Source organism: Melanotaenia boesemani, chromosome 4 (genome assembly GCF_017639745.1).
Source record: "Melanotaenia boesemani isolate fMelBoe1 chromosome 4, fMelBoe1.pri, whole genome shotgun sequence".
In the NCBI taxonomy this organism is placed as follows: Eukaryota; Metazoa; Chordata; class Actinopteri; order Atheriniformes; family Melanotaeniidae; genus Melanotaenia; species Melanotaenia boesemani.
Genome location: NC_055685.1, coordinates 30,237,411 through 30,261,280, shown reverse-complemented (window position 1 = coordinate 30,261,280; position 23,870 = coordinate 30,237,411). Strand labels below are relative to the sequence as shown.

The following is a 23,870-nucleotide window of genomic DNA, read 5'->3' as shown; positions in this document are numbered from 1 at the left end:
ACTGATCAGTCGCAACCAACCAGCTACGTGTGCAGCTCTCACTCACTGGGACGTCAAGTTAACTTCCACATGAATGCCAGGACCAGAGGTTTCCCCAGCAGAACATTTAATTCTAACAAGATGATCTTTGACACTCACTTCAACTGGTTTTAATGAAGTGGCTGGTCAGTGTAAAGTATGTGGTGATGACTGGGCCCATTGCACCAGCATAATGATGAAGTTCATTGTGTTCAAACAGTATAAGACAGACATTGGTGAGCTTGGGTTTTCAAGTAGACATTCATATCTGAACTTCGCTTTTTCACCTTGTTCCCCTGAGTGTCTGACCAGCTGCAGGAAAGGCGATCCCATCATAGTTATATCTACATAAACGTAACCAGAACAGGAATGCATTTGCTAATCATTTACATGTTGAGCTAAAATGGGACAAAAGCAACATCAAATGCTTTAACTGAGTTGTTGTTTTTTTAATTACATGCTTATCTTGATTTGATGCCAGCATCATGTTTCAAATAAGTTGGGTCAGGGACAACAAAATAATCAAAGCTGTGGGAAAAGATGGCTGCTATAAAACTAATTAGAAAAAAGTTCAGGAACATAATCAGGTTTTAAAAAAACTGGCTATAATATACAACAAAGAAAACATCCATATTGCTAAGTTGGGATAAGGCTTTGAGAATAAGGAGAGAACTCTGTACATGAAGCAGAGTACAGAATATGCTAATATTCAGGCTGAGGGCATTTATGACAGGCTGTCTCTGTTATGACAATTTTATGGGTTCATATCCTGAAAACCATTACTAAATATTTTATCACCACATCCACTAACGAATGTTAAATCTCCACCCTATAAAGATAAAATAAAGTTTATTAAAAAAAGAGATCTTTTCTGCGTCCCAGCTGTTTTAATTTAATATAGGACAAAATGAAAAACTATTCTGTGGTCTGACAAATCAAAATGAGGTATTTTTCCTATTTAGAAATCAGTTTGAATAAATTAAAGCTGCATCCTTCGAGCTAAAGGAGAGAGGGACCATCTGTCTTAACAACATTTAACACATAATGAAAGGAAAAAATAAGACACAGTGAAGTTTTTGGTCTCAACCACAGAACAGTGGAAAAAAATCTTTTTTGCGGTAAAAAAAAACAAAAAAACAAAACTCAGTTTCACAATTGACATATTGTCTCTGTACTGTTCATGGATGAAGACAGAATTTCAATAATTTTCTAATAATTGCAGTTTTCCGATGCATTTTACACATTGTCCCAACTTTTTTAGAACCAGGGTTGCTTTAGTCTCAACTTTAACCAGGCAGCTCAGCTCTGAGTTTAAAAAATATAAAACATCTAGCAGCACTGATATGAAGTAGTTAGCATTTAAAATCATGAAAAATCTTGCTTCCTGTGTTGACTGATGACAGCTGCTGCATGACTGCTGTGTTGCTACTGAAATTAGTTTCACCAGTCAGCAGGTATGTGCTTGATAATTTATCTGTGCCTTTCAGACATGATTTTATTATGAAATGTAAAATCTTTGGTCATATTTCATAGGCAAACTCAAAACAAATGTAACAGCTGACTTCTTTTCATCAGACCGTTAAAGAAGGCTGCACCTTCAGCCCTGCAGCTCAAATAAATTCCAGCCCTTCATACTTCACATCTCCGATCTTCGTCTCAGGCATCAGCACCCGGCCGTCCAGTGTAAATGCAATGATGTAAGTGGCGATTCTGCCTGCATCCTCCTCTGACTTTAGAGCCAGGATGATCTGATCATCCGTGTCTGGAACAAATTTAAATGAGGAGAAACCGTGGGTGGGGTTGAGTGGTCCAACACGCTGTGTCTTTATGTAGCTGAAGTCTGTGGGACATGTCAGGAGGAGGTTGGTAGCACGGCGCTCATCTGCGGTCTCTTCATAGTGCTCGTGACTTGCACGGCGAGGTAGGAAGAACCAACGTTGGAGATAATTGCTCCAAGCTGCTGATTCATGAATAAGGTAGCCTGCAGGACCAGGAAATGGTAGCAGAAATATTTGTGATATATTTCCACTTTTCATGCACACATTTAATTTTCCACCCCTTGCTTGATATTTAACTGTGTAAGACTCACTAATTTGAATACTGAACGGCCTAGACTTTGAGCAGAGTTTCCTCTGACTGACCCTTTGAATCAATCGCAAGCCTGAGCTTCTTCATGTAAAAGGAAGTGTTGATCAATAACAAACATGGATCTACAGCTAAATATTCAGACAACAAAAAGTAACTATAGTCCAAAATACATATAAGGACTTAAAGCATAATACAGACGAACAACAACATAACTGGAGCAAAACCAGGAAGGTAAACATAAGTGTGTGACTGTGCAAACCAGTCAGATATGCATACAACAGTGGCATCCAATGAAAACTAAAACTAGCTTCTGTGTTAGAAATTAAAAATGAAAAACAAACCCAGATACTGTTACATGGAGGAGATTGTAAATAAAACCCTAATTATTCTGCATTACCTGGTGGTTTGATTCCTGCTGCACTTCGTAGGGCGTTGTAGTATGGCACCCAGTTTTCATGCTCCACTTCGCCGTTGTAGCTGACGACTTTCACCCACTCTGGATTGTTGTTGAGGACTTCCCCAGAAGTCGTGGTCCACTCCTTTCCCAAGCCTCCAACAAACAGGTGCTCATCCTTCACAGCAAGCCACTCTGCCTTGAATCCTAAACAAACATAAAGATAGAAATGATAAATGATTGTCACATAAAATGACCAATTTTTTTTTGCCAATTTAAGGAAGGTACTTGGCTGTCTCAGTTGCAAGTTTTGTTCATTTTTAGGTTAAATAAAAATGCTGAACTGACAAAGACAAGTTTATAATCCTGTTTTTTTTTTTTAATTCAATTTCAATTCGCCTTATCCTTTGTCACTGCATCAATGAGGCATTGAACAACAAAATTCAAGTGCAGTTCAGTCAGTGCAAAACATTCCATAGACATAAAAAAAGTTAAAGATACCTTTAGAGACTGAGCCATCACCATCAGGTAAAATAACCCAGGGGATGGCCTGGCTTCCATCAATCCTGTACACCACACCTGTGCGGTCATCTACGCTGTACAGGTGACCGTTGAACACGACCAAATCTGACAGCTCCATACCTACAGCACAGTTAATCACAGCATTACAACACAAATTAAACTTAAAAACACAAATGCTGCAGCTATAAGCTAAGTTGGATCTTAACTGTTTTCCTTTACCTCGTCCTTTCTCAGCAAGATGGCTTTCCAACATGACTGTATCAGCATCCCATTCTACCTCTAGTCTGTCAGTGCTGTCTGAAACAGTCACATAGCCTCTTTTCATGTAGCTGAACCACGTCTGATCCTTGGAGCTTCGAGATGCCGTGTCCAGGTCTGCAATCACTCCTATACGGTAGCGAATGCTGTTTGGTGTCTTCTCTGGTGGACTTAGAGGGTATGTGTCATTGTAAGGTTTTCCCTTTTTCTGGTTCCAAGTAAGGCTTTGTGCAGCATAGTTATTTTTATTCCTGAATATATCATCTTCATCCTGACTGGGCATTTGAAATGTATGATCCCTGTTCTGGTAGTAACTTTTGTTTGGAGCGTCTCTGTCTCCTGTAGTTCGGTGCAGATATAACATGAGCACTAAGGCCAGCAGAGTCACAACAGTTATTGCACGCCATCTTGGGTGGAAGCGAATATCTGAGGAGACCGCTTTTCTCATGGATACAAAGGCCAGAGGAAGGCCTTGAACTGCAAAACCAAAGGAGTTCATTGAAGTTTCACTTTCATCCTCAGTATCAGGTTTGGGCTGGTGATGAAAACAGTCTGTAGAAAAGCACAAGGAAGAACATAAGTAGAGGATGTGGGATTACAGTTAGCTAACTTATATATATATATAAAAGCAAATATCATTACAGCACATCTTAAGGCATTCAAATCATTAAAGTCTAAATAAAAATGAGAACAGTTTGTGCAGATGAAAGAATGAACGGGGGGAGGAGGATAACAAGTTAGTCAAATGGGCTTTTGTTCCTATTCTTTTATTCACAACAGAGCTTTGTTGTGGTGTGCATGCAGCATACTGAGTAGGTAGCTGGCCAGTCCAGCTTCCTTAGGATAAAGGACAGGAAAGCTGTCCAGCTATCAGAACTTTGATCTGTTCATTTTATTCAGCAGGAACAATTCAGGTAAATATTCAGTCAAGTATTATTTCATAAAGATAAACACTACAATGTTTAATGGGAAATTAGCATCCACTGTTCCCGGTTAGGTGTTTACAGCTGTAACTTATAAAACAAGCAACTAGTACCCACATAAAAACATGTGATCTTAGAGCTGTGTACACAACCTGTTTCATTAATCATTTTTTATTATTGTGGAACGTCATAACATTAACACATGCTGCTCTTCTGCTGGTGACTTCCCTTTTCTAAGTGTTTGTTGTATCTGAGGCAAGCTTATTTGTGCAGTGTTTCCTTTTTAAAATAAAAATAATAAACATTTAAACTTAAAACAAAAAAGAAGCTATTTTATTGATTATGGGAAGGGAATAGAGCCAGTTAATTTCACAGACTGGGTGATTTTCATGTTCGTACAACAAGTGTCTTCTTTTAAAAGAGAAATTACTGATTAGGTATGCATGTCCCAGGAAGGATATCTTGTTCAGCTTATGAGAACATTCTTTCTGAACCATCTGCAGATACAGACTGCACAATAAACATGTTCTTATAATCCAACTGTGTGGCTTAAACATGAAAGAGAAAAGAATTCAAAGCATTTTTAGGATAGCTGTAGTTTGATATAATGAGCCACTTTCATTTAAGATCATCTGTCTTTGATCTGTTTTAGCTTTTTTTATTTTTAGTTTTCCCAAACTGGTAACAAGAGAATGGCTTGTTTTGGGAGTACCGCGGTGACCCTTAAGCTTTCTGTAAACCGTGACGTGTAACTGTCAGTATAAAACAGAAGTTCCTCTTGCTAGTCTTTTATTGAAATATCTATTCATGAGGCATACAAAGTAGTTGCTTCCTGTTTAAATCATTAGACCTTAAAAGCAGCATATTATATTTAAAGCACATCTTTAAGTACTTTGCTGGAAAAAAATGCTTAAGATATCTTTTGTGTGGAGGATCAAAAATTGTATAGTATATATTAGTGGTAAATATGAATTACTAATATATTTGACTATATTTTTTCTTTATTAAGTTATTTAATATAATATGTAGATTTTTTTTTTACATATTACACTCTATAAATATGAGATGAACTACTAAAAGTATTCATAGAAACATTTGTCATGAGACTTTTTGGTATTACAAAAGTGGAAGACAATCTTACATCACACATTTTCCCCAGAACCTCTTCAACTGCTCTCAAAACAAGTTTACACTTGTAGACCAACATGCTCTTAGGACTACTGGCCAAGAAATAATGCCCTGATTGTGATCGCTGAATACACGGCCCATATTTCTTATCCCTAGGCAGCACGGGCACAAACACTGTTTTCGCTGTATGAAGAATCAAATTATTCACCCTTCCTTCGCCTCGTCTCCTCGGAACACGCTCCAGCCATCATGCTGTCATCCTTTGCATGCATCCCACAATAAACTCCTCGTTCCTTCAGCCCTCGTCCCTACATGAATAACTGCTCTCACAAAGTCTCCTCCTCTTTCTTGTACACTGTCTCAAGTTTCTCCCCCTTTCCTGTGGAGCTAAACAAGAGTCTGAGTTTGAATAATGGATTAAGAAGAAAGAGCAAAGCCCTAGTTAGTGATTACTGTTAAAGGAGCATTACAATGCAAGAAGTTTTAAGATCAGACACAAACTCTTCTTTACTTTGTGTCTGCAATAGGTTTCACGCTAATATTTTCATGTAACTTGATATTTTAACAATGGTAAATAATAATTTCCTGTTTTCAATGTGCTTTTTTGGTATGCTTTTCCACAGTTGCCAGACTTTGTTTATCTTAGCCTGTGTTGTGAAAGTCATTTGATGAAAATAAAGAGAAAAAATAAACAAGAATATAACTGTTAGTATTATGATCATAATCTTTTAAAGACATCTGAATAATGTTCGTATCACAAAGTTTTGGCTATGATAATAAGACTAAGGTTTATAGAAATATTTGTAGCTGTATTTGGTAAACCCCCTCCTGTATTCCTAAGATACATTAAAAAAAGAGCGAGAGAAAAGACATATTCCAACATTTTGCTTAGTTTTAATTTTTCTTAAATCCTGGATGCCTAAATCATCATGATTGTGTTGTTTTAGATATTAATCTTTTTACACATCCGGATTAGAGACTAACAGTTAAATTTTTCTTAACTAACATTGTCTCACCTTCATTCACGCACAAAAAAGTAGTGCAGCTTCCTTTCAACCACATGAGATGTGATCCAGATGTTTCCAGTTTTGACTAATTTTGAATATTGTAAGCATGTTACTTAAATTCATATATATCAATGGATACCCACAAAACAGCACCATTAGTCTAAATTGAAGTATTCGTATAGTCTGGCCTCCAGTTTAAAAGCCTCAAAGTCTCAAAAGTCGAAGCCAAGTCAATTAAAAACTGGTTTCACTCCAATACACCCTTGGCTCCCATTTGTCCTTAGGATATTATGCAACATAATCATGTTACCACAGGATGGACCAGCAACTTTTCAACAGATAGAGGACGTTTTTGTTGTGTTGTGGCTCAATAAAACAAAAACAGTTGATGTATCACTCCAAGTTGTGTTTGCGAAGTGTAAGTATACTGACAAAAGCATATATGTAATTTAATAATCTTCTCCACTTTCTGTGTATCCACGAAAGGTAAGGCAGGGAGCCGGGCGGCGACGCTTACCAAACTTTGAACCAACTCCGTTTTACAAACAAATAAAAAATCTGAAAAATTAAGTGACCAAAAACGTTTCGCAGAAGAGAAACGGTCATGTTGGGGGATTGTGACACATTCGTTTTAAGAGCCGTTAGCTTTTTACTTTTTTTTTTCCCCCAACCGCTCCTTTTACAGGGTTAGCCGCACAGCTAACATAAGCTAGCTATTCCAGCTCCACGTTGATCTTCATCAGGCTAATGTCATTACTAAGAGGCTTAACGTCGCGAAGAATTCATTCGGCGGAGGTGTTAGTGAAAGCTTACAACTCACCTAATGTGGAAGGCGCTCTTTAAGTCCGCTCGGTTAGCCATAGGTGACAGGCTGCTTGGTGAGAAGTTTCTAGCTGATTAGCTCCTCCTGCGTCAAGACTCACTGTAGTCAGCTGGGCGTCTGACTGCTCACACGTCTCCGATTCTCGCTATGACTGATGAGGAAAAACGCTCGACAATGTTGTAATTACTATTTTACAGAGCGTGTGTACACACACACACACACACACACACACATATATATATATATATATATATATATATATATATATATATATATATGTATTTGTTTATTTTTCAATAAATATTTTTGCACAGTACTGCAAATTCTCGCATCAGTTTCTTATAGTTTAATTTTATCTTTATTTGGGAATATACATGTAGGCCTAGAATAAAACAAGGGGGAAAAAAGAAAATATTAAAATGGTAGTTAGTCAACTAAGTAACAGAAAACTTTTTAAGTGAACCCAAGTTTTGGCATCTCACCTATGCCAGATATGAAACTGAAGTTAAATATAGAAAAATGCACTGATTAATTCAGTCATGATCAGAGAAATTCAATCCACAGACATACATAAGCAACAAAAACAGAAATTCTCAAATATAAATTTATTGTGATTTTTCATTTTAGAATCCAGCATTTTGACAAAAACAACAATTATATAAGATGCTAGAATAGTGGCAGCAAGTATTTCCAAGTTTTACAATTACGTTTGCAATTTTAAAATGATAATTTACATATTAGTATTCTTAAACTAATCAGGATCAAGTGCAAATATGTAGTCGTCATTACCAACTATGAAGGGTCCCTGGTGAGATTGGCAAACTTGAAAAGCTACAGTCAGTGTAAATGTGTCTCTATGAGGGTCTGACCAAAGTTGTGGTGCAGATTGTCACATAAAAGCAAAACAATAATGTAAACCAGACTGGCCTACTGATCTACAGAACACTGGAAACACACCAAAGCTAACAATCAACTCTACAACAATTAGTATGCAGTGGAGCCATGTTTCCTGACAACTTTTTACAAATGAAGTGGGTAGTAACATTTTGCTACAGTCACTGAAGTGACAAGGCTTTAGGCACGCAATGTTCTCATAAGATGTTGACTTTATGTATAGAGCTTTATTTGATAGCAGTAACTACAATGAACAAACTTCATAATAAATAATAAAGTCAAAAACAAAATAGACAGAAGCAGTATGTTTACCATATTTCAAGCCTGAAACGAATATTTTCTGTGCTGCATGAAGACTCTGTTCAGAGGTGAATGTTGATTCACAGGCGTGTTGATGGTAGATGACGATCAAAACCCTTCAGCTTTTGCCCATCATCTTCAGGAGAAGCTACAGAAAGGGCGGCAGAAAATGAAAACACAGGATTGCTACATTTACTTTTAAACTTTCATGATTTTCCAGACTCAAATTTACAAATGTGAGTCCAAATGACCTGTTTTTTTTTCCACCCTCAGAGCAAATTCAATAAAATAAGTTAATTTATGGATTTATTTGTGACACCATGTTGGAACATAGTCGTTTTGTAGGATCAATCCCACTTCTTGTCTACGCTATCTGATTTGTTCACTGATCTCACTGCTGTTAGCTGCCCTCTCCAGCTTAACAAAATATTCTGATTGCACTAGCATATCCACAGGTGTATGAGGCCATTTTAGTTTTGTTTGTTTTTAAGAGAATGGCTGATGGCTTGCCTGCAGACTGTTTTAAGAACTTAAAACACTGTTCCACCTCAAGTTTAATGAGTATTTCTGCTTTAGTCCAAGTCTTGTTTACAAAAGTAAACACACTCCTATTTGAGTGAAGATTAATCATTTTAGAAGCTGTGGTTGGAATTAGTCTAAAGGCTTTGAATACTAATGTCTTTTATTTGGCTGTGGTTTTTACAATTATGGGGTTAAAATAGTCAAAGAAAAACAAATAATTTTAAATTATTTGATTCTGTGTGTGTAAGTACCTTTGTTAGATGATACTCCTCATTTACCAGTTGCTCAATGATACTGAAATGGTCTGTATTCGCCACATCCTCAAAGGTCACATTCAGTCCTGATGCTTCCAAAGTCTGAAAATGAGAAAAAAGGAGGCAGAAACATGTAAACAACGATTCCAGACATGTTTACTTAAACTGCCTTAGCAAAGTCTGTAATTACAAGTCATTGGCAACATCTTTAAACATTGTTAAGTGTTGTAAACAACATGTATCTGTATTTGGATCACTGAGTAGCAGTCATAAACATTAAGTTTTCTCCAAAGGCTCCTGTCTACATAACCTGAAAATGATTCATCAATGATCAGGAAAAGTTAGTAACGGATTAAAAATTAAACAGAAATAATCCCAAACATCTTCATGTTCTAGATTATAAAAAAAAGTATTTTTGCTGCTTTTCATTAATATCGGTATAAATTAAACATGTTTTGACTGACAAGTGGTCAAAATGATCAATCTGAGTACATAATGTGCTTTAAAATGTCAGACTGTTCCCTAAATTGTGTCAACATATTGGATGAAAATCAGTCATGTGTACAGACTTTTTGGTATTCTTCTGACTGCTTGCGAAACTCCGGTGAGTCGTCCTCAGCGACAGCCACAACAATCTGACAGCTGGAGGAGGAGAGTTTTAGCTGAGGGACCAGCTGGCTGGGGCTGTTTCTGACTGCCACCTCCCTGCCAACGGCAAACACCCGGAGACAGAAGAATCAAGCGGTGACTGGCGCACAGACAGACTGACATTTACGTAAACGCTTCCTCACAAAGCTCTCTACAACACAACCAATGGCATATAGGGAGGGTCATTCTGGTGGATTACTGGACGGGTCCTTATCTGCACCCTGATGATTCAAATGTGTTGTATTTTTAAAAAAAAGAAAATATTAAATAATTCTGGAGACAATGTGGTATGTGAAGTGATTTCAGCTCCAAGAGCTATAAAAGAAAAATAATAAATAATAAAAAATGGAACAAAGAGTAATCAGATTAACAAAGGAAACTGTATTATAGGTTTACAGGTGGTCTTATTTGTAATTAGAGTCCATTTGTTAGTATTGAGATTATACACCCCCCATTCCCTGTCCTTCCAAAAGCAGGCAGCCATTTTAGATTCACACTCATACACACAAAAGTATTCACTCCAATCCTGTAGATACAGTCAGGCCTATTACATGCATTCCTCCTCATCTAATCCTGACTTCCATGTATAACACAATGAAACTGTAGCAGAGGCAGGTAGCAAAAGGTGATCCTGTCCCAAGATGCCACATACAAGAACACACCTCCACATAAGAGCACAGGGGGTCCCTGAGGCTTTGAACATTAGAGCCTTTGTGATTAATGTCCACAAATTGTTCCTAATTTAATTAATAAAAGTAAGGCTGTATGTTGTTCATTTAGCTCTGGCTTTATCAAAGGAAAGGGCTCAACCAGAATACATTATTTATGGTGAGAATCTCACTTTTGAAAGCCTAAAACCAAGCATGGTTTCAGCACAGGATGGAGCAGAGGTCCATGGCATTTTAGTATATGCATGAAGGGGGTCCCCAAGGAAAAAAAGGTTGGGAACCACTGAATGACAAGAGGAAAAAGTTTCTAGAGACAAATTCCCATCCCTCGTCTGCAGATTGGAATATTTATCTCCAGATATGTTTTTGTGCTTAGTGTGAACTCCAACAAAAGCACTAGTTACTTAACAAGCTGTCTACACAGGTGTTTTACTCTGATCTGAGTAGGAAACGATGCAACACAGATAAGTATAGCACATGTAATTGCACTGCAGGGGCAGATATATTTTCTGTAGAGATACTTACTCTGTCATCTTCAAAGGCTCATTAACGTAGGTGGAGAGGATCGGAAGGAGGTCGTATATGCCACTCACAAGAAAAGCACCTAAAAGAAGGTTGGAGAACCAGTAAAAAAAAAAAAAAAAAAAAAACCCACCAAAGTACAACTGACAATTTCACATTTGTGCTCCAACTGTGCAAAAGTCTTGAGTTACCCCTCATTTTCTTTATATCTACTTCAAATAAGCCAAACTTTCTAATATTTTATTCTCCAAGTTTTCTGAAGTTCTTTCATTGTTTTTCTTTGGTCCAATCCTTCTACCTGACAATTTTTTTTTCTATTTAAGCCACTAAACAATGACAAGTACAAAAAGGCAACTCTTTCTAAGGAATAATTTGAGAGATATAAATTTCTTGCACCAACAAGGTGATTTCCCAACAAACTATACGCTGAAATGGTGTACAGTGTGCCCTAATAAAAAAAACATAAAACATCTGAAGAAACTTCACTAGTGGAGAGCAAAAGAAGAGCTGCAGGTCTATGAAAGTGTCAACAGCAAATAAACAGTATCTAAAGGTGATGTTTTTAAGAAACTGGAAGAAAAAAAGCTAACAAAAACCAAGCTGATACCAAAGAACAGACCTAAGAGATATATCTGGCCATTCATCTACTGTTTGCTGAAGCCTGATCAGAAATGGTTTCCATAGAAGGGTGGCTGTCAAGAAGCCATTTATAAGAACAGAGAACAGAGAGAAAAGGCTGAGAAACGCCAAATGACACAAGAACTGGACTGGAAATCGTAACAGGTCTTATGGACGAATCCTCTCCAGAGCCCCGACCTCGACATTATTGTGGGATTAGGGTGGGATCACCTTGACAGAGAACTTAAAAAAGGCTGCCAACATCCAAAAAGACAACAAAGCTTGTATAAGATGTTTCGTGTTGTGTTGAAGGACAAAGGTGATCATACCAATATCAACGTTCAACTCATCAGTACTCAACAGCCTCATACTGCCTTTCCAGTATTGTTATTCCCAGTGAGGCAGAGCATCATCCTGCATTTCTCACCTTTGATCTGAGGAGTGATGCTGTACTGCGACCAGTCAGTGGAAAGCACCATCGCAGCCAGGTGAGCCCCAGCAGAGTGGCCACACAGGTAAAGACCACTGAGTTAAACCAGAAATAGATTATTAAACAACCAAAACACAAACTTCTAGATAAAAGAAAAGCTTATAAAGTCAGCTTTTCTTAAACTGGGAGATAACAACCAGTGTTACCTGATGTGAGAATACTGCTGAACAACTGACACGACACTCCTGCGAACTTGTGATACCATCAGGTCCATGTTACCTGAAAAGGAAGCGAGGTAGAGAGCTAACATTTTCAGTTTCTCTCCTTAAATCATCTTTTCCCCACTGAAGACGAAACAGCGTTGTGAGAAATAAAAAGACTACCTTTTGGAGCGATGTCGTAACCAACAGCAATCACAACTACACCCTTATCGATAAGTGGAACAGCCATGAATCCTGATTCATCCTTGCTAAAATGAGAGAAAAAAGTAATATATATATATATATATATATATATATATATATATATATATATATATATATATATATATATATGACTGACTGTATATATGCTTGAAAATGTAAAAGCAATCCTACTGAAGACATACAGCTGTACCTGAGAAACTGCCAGTAACCTCCATGGAGGTAAATAACTAGGTTGACATCTGAAAGAGAGAAGATGAGGCCTCTTAATCATGTGTAATGGCAGCTTTGGCATACATGAACTACAAAAATATGTCCATACCCAATGAGTTGGTCCTGGGTATATACACATCCAGTTTCTCTCCATCTCCTTCCCCATATGGCACATTGAGCAAAGTCTGAGCCAGGCCACGGGCTTGCTCCGTACCTGAACGGGACATCGCATCAAATATCATCATGATATGGGAATAAAATAAACATGTATCCACTATTGAAAAGTCCTGCTTCATATCTTTTTGGGAGATGTTGCAAATCACTGTTAGAAATACTCGAATTTCTAATTGATTGTCTTTGTTTTCCAGATATTCTAGCATAGACAGGGAAGGAATGTTGGCCCAAATATATACCTCATTTGCCTGTGAATGACAACATAAACTCAAAGTGAGTGTGGCTGCTTAAACTGACATATTTCCATCAGAAATGGCCAGAATATTTTTTTTCCCTTTAAGCTTTGACCAACTTGCATGCTCCATAACCACTGTTAAAGATGGTTTATGGCAACTGGGCTACAACCGACCAGTACATTATAGCCCAAGTTAGTCCCATCTTATGACTTTTGGGTCATGTCTGGCTAACATAACTCAGGCCATTGTTGTAATTGAGCCTTTAGTGTCAAACGTAACCCAGATTAGGCCCAAATGTGTCAAATATCTGGGGAAATGTTATGAATAATAGTTTTGTTCATTGTTCTTGTCAGCCATGCCAGTGCAAACAATAGCAGGACCTCCTCTAAAGATTAATCTAAATTGTGCCTCATCTCCTCCCTCCTCCTGCCTGAGACCTACAAATCATTCACACCCACTTATTTTTTTTTAAACATTTCAATTCATAAAATGGATAACAGATTAAAACGAGAGGAGGCCTGAAATTCTATAAATAAGTATCCTTTATGAAAGTGTTGTGGAAATTTCATATTATTATTATATTATTCCCTTTACTGTATTGTGTCTACTGATCCCTCTCAGGGTAAACAGCTTGTTTAAGTTCTTGGTAATTAAGTTTAATACTGAGTAGCCTGTTGCTATCGTAAGTGGATGCATTCTTTAGAACAGTTCACTCTGACCTGTGTGACTTATCTGATACCAGCCAGACGCCTCAGGATGACCCAGCAGGGCATCCTGCCTTAATGTCACTGGGGTTGTTTATGTGCTCAATAAGTGTCTAATCCTGTGTGAGGAACAGACAGTCTCTTTGTTTTATCTTACAAGATATATGATGTGCTGTGACGTGATCATTCTGCTTAAAAGATGCTGCCTGTGTGTTTCTTATCAGATTCTGTTCGGATCTCTGTGCTGTCAGACCTCTGAGCAGTCTCTCAGGAATTGCAATTCTATTCTTTCTATTCTTCCTATTATTTCTATTCTTTGTATTTTAATTCTGTGTTCGTATAAACTTGTAATCATTCTTCACTTCAGAACCAGACTCCTCATTCCTTGACAGAGTAACTTTTTTTGCCTCAACAAAAATCTAAATGACATCCATGATGTCTAAAAACATTCATTTCATGTTGTGAATTAAATTGAACTAAATATCTCTGTCACAAACAGATTTAATGCTCTTTTGAGTAATTAAATACAAGGGCAAGCTGCAACAAAACAATAGTGTGATGATGCAGAAATATCATTCATATTTATAATAATTACTGACGGTTTCAAAGGATGGCTCTGAAGCAAGAATGTCTATTAAGTTAAATATCACTTGGTTTCCTCCTTTCTAATACCTGTCCTTGCCTCCCACATCACATCTCTGGTGGGCAGAACTAAGACAAGGAGAGGAGTTTAAGAGAGGAGATGAGGATGAGAAAACTGGGAAATGTTTGGTAAGATGAATACAGTCCTCATTAGTGCACCTGTGCCTGTCCTGTTGTAGAAAAAAATCTGTATAGTGAAGTTTCCAAAGATACACAAAAAATGTACTGATAAATATTAAAACATATCAACAATAGAATAATTCATATATAGCTTTTTAATAGTTGGCACGTGAACCGATCATTTCCTTGTGAAATGTTTGGAAAACTTTAAATCAAATTTAACGCTATTCTCAAAATCCCCAAATATGTAATAGTAAATTAACTGCTACCGGCATGGTTGAAGTGTGACGGCTTCTCCTCAGTAATATGTTGATTGTCTGTGGGTTGTAATCAGGGCCGGTTCTAGGAATGCATACATGAGGGGGCAGGCATAAATTTGAAGGGGGCATTATGAGTACATACTTCAGCATTTTCTTGTTGTTGTTTTTTAAGTGTTTCTTTAACGGAACTGTGCTGTTAGTGGAGTCCAACTTCAAAGAAATGGATTGCACTTTGTCAGGCCTCTACTCTAAGACCTGTCCAGCTTGGGTGTTCCACCTGAAACCAAAGCTCCTGCTGGTATAGCTCTTAGAGTCACTGAGGCACGCAAACCCCCTGACCACAATAAGGTGGCAATCCCTCAGGGGGGGAACAGAAAATATCAATAACAAAATGAAGTAAGAAAAAAGAAAAGAATGATCCATTATCAAAGCTTTAACAACCAACAAAATAACAATTGCCCTATTGGACAGCCATTAGATGTCTAAGCATTTTGAATAAATTTGAAACTAATAACAATAAACTCAACTATCTGTGTGTTTGTTTCTGTCTGTATATAGACCATAATGATTAAAGAATCATAACTATTAAGCACAACAATAACAGAGCAAAAAATTAAACCCCCTACCAAAATAAGACAGTGAACCTTCAGGGGGAAATAATGATAATAATAAATGAAAATGAGTAAAAACTAAATGATCCTTCATCAAAATTTTAAGAACCAACAAGGCATACATGAAGCTCTGAGCTGAACTGCTGAAAGCAGCGGGAATGTAGAGTGAAACTTTCTGTTATTTTTTTCTTCAAACTAGCATGCTGAACTAAAGGCTGGGCGGAGCTTGAGGGGTCTCATATGCGCAGCTCGTTTTCCCTCCCGAGGAGGCAGTCACATCTATGGCCCGTGCGTGATTGATCACTGCTCCTACTAACAGGCGTAGACACGTTTAAATAGAACAGAAACAAACCCCAGTTGACAGAATAGATGCAATAAATACGTCTGTTATTATAAGTATTTATTCAGTATCGCTACAACACATTTAACAGAGCTTTACTCTATAAGTTTTACCGCTGGAGCTCAGCAGCCGCTCTCTCTACGAGGGGGAGAAATATGACACCGCAAGATCAGGCTGTATGTCAACTCATTTGCATACTAAACACTGATTGGTTGTTTTCTGTGGTGGTGGGAAGGACTTGTTGAAGACAGTACAATGGATCCTGTGAAGCTCCGACACACAGAGTTCAGTACAGAGGGGAGAGAGCGTTTGGAGAGATTTGCCCATTTCGGCGCATTTGATTGAGGGGGCAGAATGTTTGTTTGAGGGGGCACTGCCCCCTCTTGCCCCTGCGTAAAGCCGGCCTTGGTTGTAATACGTATTAAAATCTCAGCTTTTAAGCTTGAACACGCTAACAGGGGGTTGGATTTTAAGGGTATACAGAATTTGTCACAACACCTGTGCTCCTGTTACGGAGCTAGCCTGTCCGTGCGCCTTAAACGTGTTTCTGTTCATCGGTTAATAAATTAGCGTCTTGCATTCATAAAAACCGACCTTCCTTGAGAGCCTTCACATGGGCCTTGATCACGTCGTCCGCAGACATCCTGTGGGACCACCTGCTGGGCGAATACTGCCTCTCGAGCTCCTGTTTAACAGAGAAACTCCTGTCAGCCGCGCGGCCATGAAAACTGGGAGACCAGCCACCATCGGGGGTGATAAACACAAGGAAAACAGCGCCCTCTGCTGGTACTGCTGTCTTTCTGCAGCTGGAGGTCTTCATTAATTCTTTCAACTGTTCTCATAAACCACGTAAAACTATCTGAAGATAAGCTGAAAGTAAAATAAATATCAGATATTTCAGAAATATTCAGTGAAAACGACATGGAAGTTAAGGGGAAAATGACATTTTTCTGGGTATATAAATATACTAACTATATAATACACTATAGTACTACTGATTTTGTATATATCTTTTATGTAAAGTTTGAACATTTCTAACATGTGCATTGTTGCGTAAAAATCAGCTGATTACATGTCCCCAACTTAAAATTTACACCCCCACCAATGATCATGAAGAAAGTTAAAAGAAAGCTTTTAAAGTCTTACGTCTTTCTTCATTTGGTCCAGTGCCTTGTTTTATCTCAAATTATTTAAAATGTTGCTGACAGATAAATCCAACCACTGTCTGCAGAGGACTGACCGAAGGGCTGAACTTTAGACAGACACCCTCTCTGTGTAAACAGTAAACACGTCGACCATCGATTCAGAAAACTACTGTTTTGTCGGCATGTCACAGGTTTAACCGCATATTTTAAATGTAGAAAAAAGCGGAAGAGAATGACACTGTAAGCTGTTTTGCTTCTTCATTTGTGTGAATCAGATCAGTCGTGTGAGAAAAAGCAGCTGGATTCCAGCAAGTATTAAGTGCTTTGAAAAATTACGATTAAATACAGTAATTAAGCATGTAATCCAAAATGTATGTAACTGTGTGTCACTTTAGTCGTGTAGAGGCCATGTCTAAATCACATTTTATCGGCACGATAACGATGCAATATACACAATATCTTTAGTTTATTTGAGCACTTTCATTTCTGATTTGCAACAGTTGTAAACATTGCTTATTGTTAATAAAGCTGTAAAAACTAAATATGCCAAACACGTGTAATGGAGTTATGTGCTCTGATTAGTTAGTTTGGGTGCCAGAGCCGTCGATATACGCACCTCCGGGTTACTGGAGACATTCAATAATTCCAAACACCACATCAGACTGCGTTCATCGCCAATGCATTTCATTCATTTTCAGAGGGAAGTCGATGCAATATCAGTCTTATAAGTCACGAAAATGCATGTACATTCTGTCGGACGTCCTGTATTAACATATTTGCATCTGTTAAACGTGATAAAAATTTTGTTTAAATGTATTTTTCCTTTGTATGTTATAGCTATTGGGCTTTTACACCATGGTCTCCCAGCTTTTTTGTTTTAGTTTAAAAAAGTGTGGTCACGGTCTTATATTATTTATTTCAGTGTACTGATCAAGCGCATTGTTATCCATAGACAGTGATGCCACAGATTACTTGAAAAAGTAATCTGACCACTGATTACTGATTACTTCTTTAAAAAGTAATCTAGTTACTTTACTGATTACTAAGGTTTAGAAGTAACTAAGTTAGATTACTAGTTACTTTATTAGTTAAAACCCCCCAAACAAAAAAATGACAATCGATTTTTTTTCGCATATACTTTACTGAAAGTGCATTAGTTACGAATGGTGACTTTACAATGTTTTGCAACTTGTAACTTTTAATTGTTTTTCACCTTCTATGAACATAGTCAGTCTCTTATTAACTTTGTAAATCATTCAGTGCTTCTTCCCTACCATCATGTACATTAATTCAAATGAATAACAATAAAATAAAGCAACATCTCTCGTTAAGCATAAGACAAATCTGCATTATGTTTTACGTTTACACATGAGAAAATAATGAAATAGTAACGGACTTATTAAAAAAAAAAATCAATTCGGTTTGGAATAGGTTCTGATGAGGGAAGTGGAGAGGCGGACCTCCCATCATGCACCAGGGTAATAAGTTTCTATATCATATTTTTTTCTAAAGTCATGTGCAGTGAATGATTTGTGTTTGTCGATTTAAAAAAGGTCAAGTTTCAGCGAAGAAAGGTAGCTGCATGCTTACGAGTACATAAAATTTCTGTACCACCGTTAATGAGAAGGTGTGTTGAGTTAGATAAATACACTTTCGTCCACGGCGCTTGATTTCAAATCATATGTGAAAGGAGTGGGGAGTGCCGAAGTAACGCAGGACGAATATGAAGAGTAACGGTAATTTGATTACATTGTAGGACATCCTAACGCGTTAGATTATATTTTCTTAAAATATGTAGTCAGATTACTGTAACGCGTTACTTTGTAACGCGTTACTGGCATCTCTGTCCATAGATTCATAGATTTGATGTTCAATATGACTTAGGTTAGTGGAAACGTATTATCACTGTGTTCTTATATTGCTGGTTATGTTTAGTCCGGTGCCCAGAGATGACATTTCGGTTTGTAATGCTTTTCATGAATTCTCTATTACATATAATAGAAAATCACAGAGCAGATGATTTGTAGTCCTGTCTGATATTCGGTGTTGTGTATTCCTTGTTGACTTTAAGTACTGACATTACATGCTACATGGCCGGCTTTAATAATGAGATGAAAGTAAGCCTTAACAAACTAATCATTTAACCTTACAAAAGTGAATTGTATGGGTGGTTAACAGTAAGAGATATAGAGGCTAATGAGGACCATCATGTCTGATCTTTAATAAATGCTAGCTTGTTGGTTGAGATGGTGCTGGTTACACTTATTTAATCTATTGTCAAACATGACTTGATCGTCACGTAAATCAACATTAACATAATGATGCATTCACTGACAAACATGTATGTGCAGCAATAATATGTTTATTTAGTTTTCACCCTCAGTAATCCGATCGCTGCTGTCTGTTCCGTAGTAAAGTCTAGCAGTGCGGGGTTTGTTTGGAACTATGGGAGGCTCCATGACCCACGTGACCGCTCTTACAACGAAGTGGTCTGGCCATCGCGCGCTGCAGGAAGTAGAAGGTCGTTGGGCAAACGTTGCACGTGACTTAGTGGATATATCTACCAATGGGCACAAACATTTACCGGCCATCCGCGCGCGACATTCAAACCTTTGCTTTAGGTTTAAAACGTTTGGGAGATTAAATAAGCAAAGACGTTAACGTTTTATTTTAATTTTTATATTCAAGTATATTTGAAACTTTCAAATTGAAAGTTAACCATGGACTGCGTGGATTTTCCGAGAGTTCTGCCAAATTCACCGAGGAAATCACGGGGACAAATCCAGGTTTGCATCTGTAACTTTCTTCAAAACTAAACATATAACTAGCAGTCGTCAGCTAAAAACAAGAAGAATCTCAGCTGGTAGTTGTCTTTACTCTATTACGGACTTCCTCAAACTAACAGCTCTTCCGTCCCCAGGTCATCTTTGGACCGATGTTTTCAGGCAAAAGGTGAGCTATTCACTCAAACTTAGAATCAAAAAGATGTAATTAATTGAGCTGGTTAGTAAAAATCGTTGTGTGTGTGTGTGTGTGTGTGTGTGTGTGTTTAGAGATTAGGTAAAACTCAGCTAGTGTTGAACTTTCCGCCCAAACTTCCACATCCCGCCAATCGTGCATTGTTTATACTGCCTTCGTTCATCAGTAAACGTGTAGGGCACATCTGATGATCATTTATGACTTTTACATACATACGTGTGATGTTTACAGTTTCATACAGTTTATTTATTTGTTCATTTATTTTTACAATAAACATTTTATATTGGTAGAATGTGGGAGAAAGCCACTTCCGTTTAAAGAATATCTTGCGTTGTTATGTGCAGAATAAACAGTTATATCACATTTGTTAATTTAAATGTTTTTTTGTTTTGTTTTTTTCAGCACGGAACTGATGAGAAGAGTTCGCCGTTTCCAAATAGCCCAGTACAACTGCTTGGTGGTCAAATATGCTAAAGACACTCGTTATTCTGACTCAGGCATGGCCACACATGATAAGTAAGCTCCCAGTAACACACCTCAGACACAAACACCATTTCTTCCCTGTTTAACACCAGTTTCTCTACATAGAAGCTCTAACTGAGCACTGGTGGAGATATTCTTTAATACATGTAGATTGAGCTGTTATTGTTTGAAGCAAAAAAAAGGAAAAGTATTTTAATTTTTATGGAATAAAAATTAACAACTCAGTGCATTATTATTATTTATTTTATTTTATTTACTTTTTGAGATCATACCTTTTCTCTCCATATTGTCCTCTTTTAGAAACACCATGGCAGCTGTACCAGCCAATTGTCTGGGAGATGTTCGGTCTTTGGCGCTGCAGGCCTGCGTCATTGGAATTGATGAAGGACAGTTTGTATGTTCTGGTTTTTTTTCTCTCTCTACTGCATACATTGTTCTTTCTGATTTAAAGTCAATCAACATTATAGAGACTTGGATTTAATTAACTTTCTGGACTTTATGTTTAGATGAGTAATGTCATCACTCAGTAATTTTTTTTTGTTTTGTTTTGTTTTGTTTTGCAGTTTCCAGACACAGTGGAGTTTTGTGAAGAGATGGCCAATTTAGGCAAGACAGTCATTGTAGCTGCTTTGGATGGCACCTTCCAGAGGAAGGTGAGTATCGTGAAGGTATGAGGGTGTCTACAGTGTGAAACTGAGAACAACTGTGAGCCCAGTTGTTGTGAAATGTCCTGAACAAAGGGTGCATTTGTGATGAAAATGTGAACAATCTGCATGAGCAGCACCAAGTATTCAATCTGCTCATTATTCCACACTTATGCGCCTGTTCTGGCATTGTAATGCAATTATAACACAATTTGTTTTGTGTTAAGTCATGTTTTCTGCTGTCCCGTGGATTCTTGTAGCCTTTTGGAAACATCCTGCACCTCGTCCCTCTGGCAGAGAGCGTTGTCAAGCTCCATGCTGTCTGCATGCAATGTTACAAAGAAGCTGCCTACACCAAGAGGATAGGAACAGAGAAGGAGGTGAGGAGGCAAATACAGTTGTGTAAGGTAAAAGCCAGCAAAATAGGTCAAATAATCATGTAGAAACACCCAGGAGGGTTTAAATAAATGCCAGTTAACTGAGTAGGAGATTTGGTGGTCCAACTGAGCTTTATTTGGCCTTATTGGATAACCAAGACCTGAATAACCTGTAAGTTCCAGACGTTGTAACAAGCTGTAACATGATTATATTACAAAGCTAAACCCACGCTGTAAAGAAAATCTGCCACATCTTAAAATCCTAAAGTATGAATCCAATGAGATTAACAGATGTTTGGTTTCTCATCCTTATGTGTCCACACCTCGCCCTTTTTAGTGTTTGGATTGTTTAGAATAGAAAATGTCTTCCATGTATTTGAGGATAAGTTAAGGTGTGGTCGTTTTATCAAATGTGTTGAAGAACTTTGTTGGCTTTTGTGTATGTTTTACAGGTTGAAGTGATCGGTGGAGCTGACAAATACCAGGCAGTGTGTAGAAAGTGTTACAGGGGTCTGGTGGATGACAAAGAGAACAGTATTTTCTTCAGGAAGGAAACGCCGCAACAAGCCCTGGCAGGAAAACCTGTAGATCCCAGTTTTCCCCGGAAACTTTTCTCCTCTATCAACATCTGAGGAAAAATGAAACACAATAAGTTGTGAACTCTCATCAATCATCTGTGTGTGAGATTGCAGGGTGTCATTTTTATCTAAGGTATTATTTTTGGTTTAAATGGATTATTATGCCTGCTTAATAATTTTATTTTAATCAGTATAGTTATGTTTTTGTTTGTTGTCATGTTTTATTTACTTGAAAGATACTGGAAAGCACTTAATAGACTTAAATATAAGGAATTTTAGCAACTCACTGCCTTAGGTGCTGGGTCAATAATATCTGTATTTTTTTTCTTTTTCATCTTCAATTGTAGCTTAATTCTGTCACATGCAGTATGTTAAATTATTTCTTCATGAACAAAATGGATTGTTTTGCCATCGAACACTTAATTTACTTATGGGTTTTTTAATTAACCATAATTCATTGTTTATATATATATAATTTTTTTATATCATATTGTCATAGCACGTAATTGCAGTCTGTGTTTCAACACCGCGGAACGTTTGTCAGTGCACGAGTTGCACCGGTTACATTATTGATGCACAAGTCAGTGATTGGCTAATTCAGTGTTACCAGCTTAGCTACTGTGGTGCTATATTTAGAGAGTTTCCAGACCCATGTAAAGAGTCTATTTAAAAGAAGCGACTAGCGAGAAATCTAACAACGTTTTCTTGTGTTATTTGAGACTTTTGGGGGCTATATTTATGTGTAGTTTACTTCTCAATGAGAAATGACCCCCGTCTACAGACAGCTGCATTCAGAGCAGATGTTCAGCTCTGCTAGAGGGATCAGACTGAGAAGGAAACGTTTCCACCGGCTCATTCCGCCCTGTATTACTGTCACATATTAATGCTTATTGATAAAAATTAGAAAAGTTAAACATACTGTAACGTGTCGTACGCTCTTTAGAGAGTAGTCGGTATTTTATTCAGGCCAGTTTACCTGTCGAGATCCGTGGATGGACGCTAATCGGAGCTGGAAGGGGAACTGATTTCCACACAGCACCGGAGCTGTTGGTTAATGGCACTCCAATTTGAGGGCTATTCAATTTTGGCCAGGGATGTTTTCTATTTCTTTTTCTACTGTTTTGAGTTGAAATGCAATTAAATGGATTTTTCCAGACATTATTAGAGTTTCAGTTTTCATATTGAAAAAAAGTTGCTTTTTAGGGCAACTATTGTTATGGAATTTAATTGCATTTAATTGAGATTATTGAATTACAAAGCTGTATGTGTGTGAGAAAATCTCAATGCTTCACATCCCAGTGAGGACTAAAATAACCTGTTTAAGTCCTGGCAGGCCGCCAAGTGGTGCAGTGAGCTGGCAGCTTGGTCTAGGAAAGTATGCAACTGTACAACTCTACAATAAAACCTGTGCCACTGCAGTAGTCGAAGAAACACAATTTAACAACATCCATAAATCATTGTATTCCAACAAATGTAAATGAAATGGTACTTCTGTTGCTGTGACAACACAAAAGAAAAAGGAAAGGCTCTTCAACCCCCATGCTCATTGTCGATCTACTTAAACAAAAAAGAAACTAAGCAAAATGTTGGCAGATAATTCTTATTCACAATCCATTGTAGTTTCCCTTCTAAACCATGTACCTTGAACTGTTAATCAAATAAATCACTTTTCTTTTGCTTTAAATATTCAGTCATTCACAAAGTTTATTAGACCCATTTGAAATGCTGATGAGGCTACAAACAGTAAAAGCTCACTTTGTAAGAGAAAATAAGGAATCCATGTTGATCAAGATAAATTACTGCTAAGCTGCACTTGTATCTTATGTACAGATTTACGTTGAATTAAAGAGTTTAGAAGCTGCAAAAATAAATCACTCAAGTGCAACCCTAAGGGCAGCTGTGATACACAGCTGTTGAAGTTATAA

At 37.5% G+C, this 23,870-nt stretch overlaps 3 protein-coding genes across 6 annotated transcripts; 1 reads left to right on the top strand and 2 right to left on the bottom strand.

The window, feature by feature from the left end:
* Window positions 1-383: 383 nt before the first annotated feature.
* cant1b (calcium activated nucleotidase 1b) lies at window positions 384-7,312 on the bottom strand. Of its 3 annotated transcripts, none has more exons than XM_041983029.1 (5): window positions 7,159-7,312; window positions 3,242-3,832; window positions 3,002-3,142; window positions 2,504-2,707; window positions 384-1,999 (listed from the first exon to the last, which is right to left on the bottom strand). In XM_041983029.1, exons 2-5 carry the CDS (start codon window positions 3,777-3,779, stop codon window positions 1,629-1,631), a joined length of 1,254 nt encoding a protein of 417 aa, XP_041838963.1. In that variant the 5' UTR covers window positions 3,780-3,832; window positions 7,159-7,312; the 3' UTR covers window positions 384-1,628. The 3 variants fall into 3 exon arrangements, with proteins under 3 accessions (XP_041838963.1, XP_041838964.1, XP_041838962.1); XM_041983030.1 differs by having other exon boundaries at window positions 7,152-7,298; XM_041983028.1 differs by lacking the exon at window positions 7,159-7,312 and adding an exon at window positions 5,540-5,672.
* Window positions 7,313-7,751: 439 nt separating this feature from the next.
* On the bottom strand, window positions 7,752-17,040 carry afmid (arylformamidase). The gene is made up of 11 exons (XM_041983038.1): window positions 16,886-17,040; window positions 16,334-16,424; window positions 12,762-12,866; window positions 12,633-12,681; window positions 12,401-12,486; window positions 12,224-12,296; window positions 12,015-12,112; window positions 10,973-11,051; window positions 9,701-9,836; window positions 9,129-9,233; window positions 7,752-8,503 (listed from the first exon to the last, which is right to left on the bottom strand). The coding sequence occupies exons 1-11, from the start codon at window positions 16,895-16,897 to the stop codon at window positions 8,474-8,476; spliced, it is 864 nt and encodes a 287-aa protein (XP_041838972.1). The 5' UTR covers window positions 16,898-17,040; the 3' UTR covers window positions 7,752-8,473.
* Window positions 17,041-18,596: 1,556 nt separating this feature from the next.
* tk1 (thymidine kinase 1, soluble) lies at window positions 18,597-23,106 on the top strand. Of its 2 annotated transcripts, XM_041983941.1 has the most exons (8): window positions 18,597-18,620; window positions 19,573-19,670; window positions 19,805-19,836; window positions 20,266-20,379; window positions 20,647-20,740; window positions 20,910-20,999; window positions 21,251-21,370; window positions 21,820-23,106. In XM_041983941.1, the coding sequence occupies exons 2-8, from the start codon at window positions 19,605-19,607 to the stop codon at window positions 21,997-21,999; spliced, it is 696 nt and encodes a 231-aa protein (XP_041839875.1). In that variant the 5' UTR covers window positions 18,597-18,620; window positions 19,573-19,604; the 3' UTR covers window positions 22,000-23,106. The 2 variants fall into 2 exon arrangements, with proteins under 2 accessions (XP_041839875.1, XP_041839874.1); XM_041983940.1 differs by lacking the exon at window positions 18,597-18,620 and having other exon boundaries at window positions 19,404-19,670.
* Window positions 23,107-23,870: the final 764 nt, after the last annotated feature.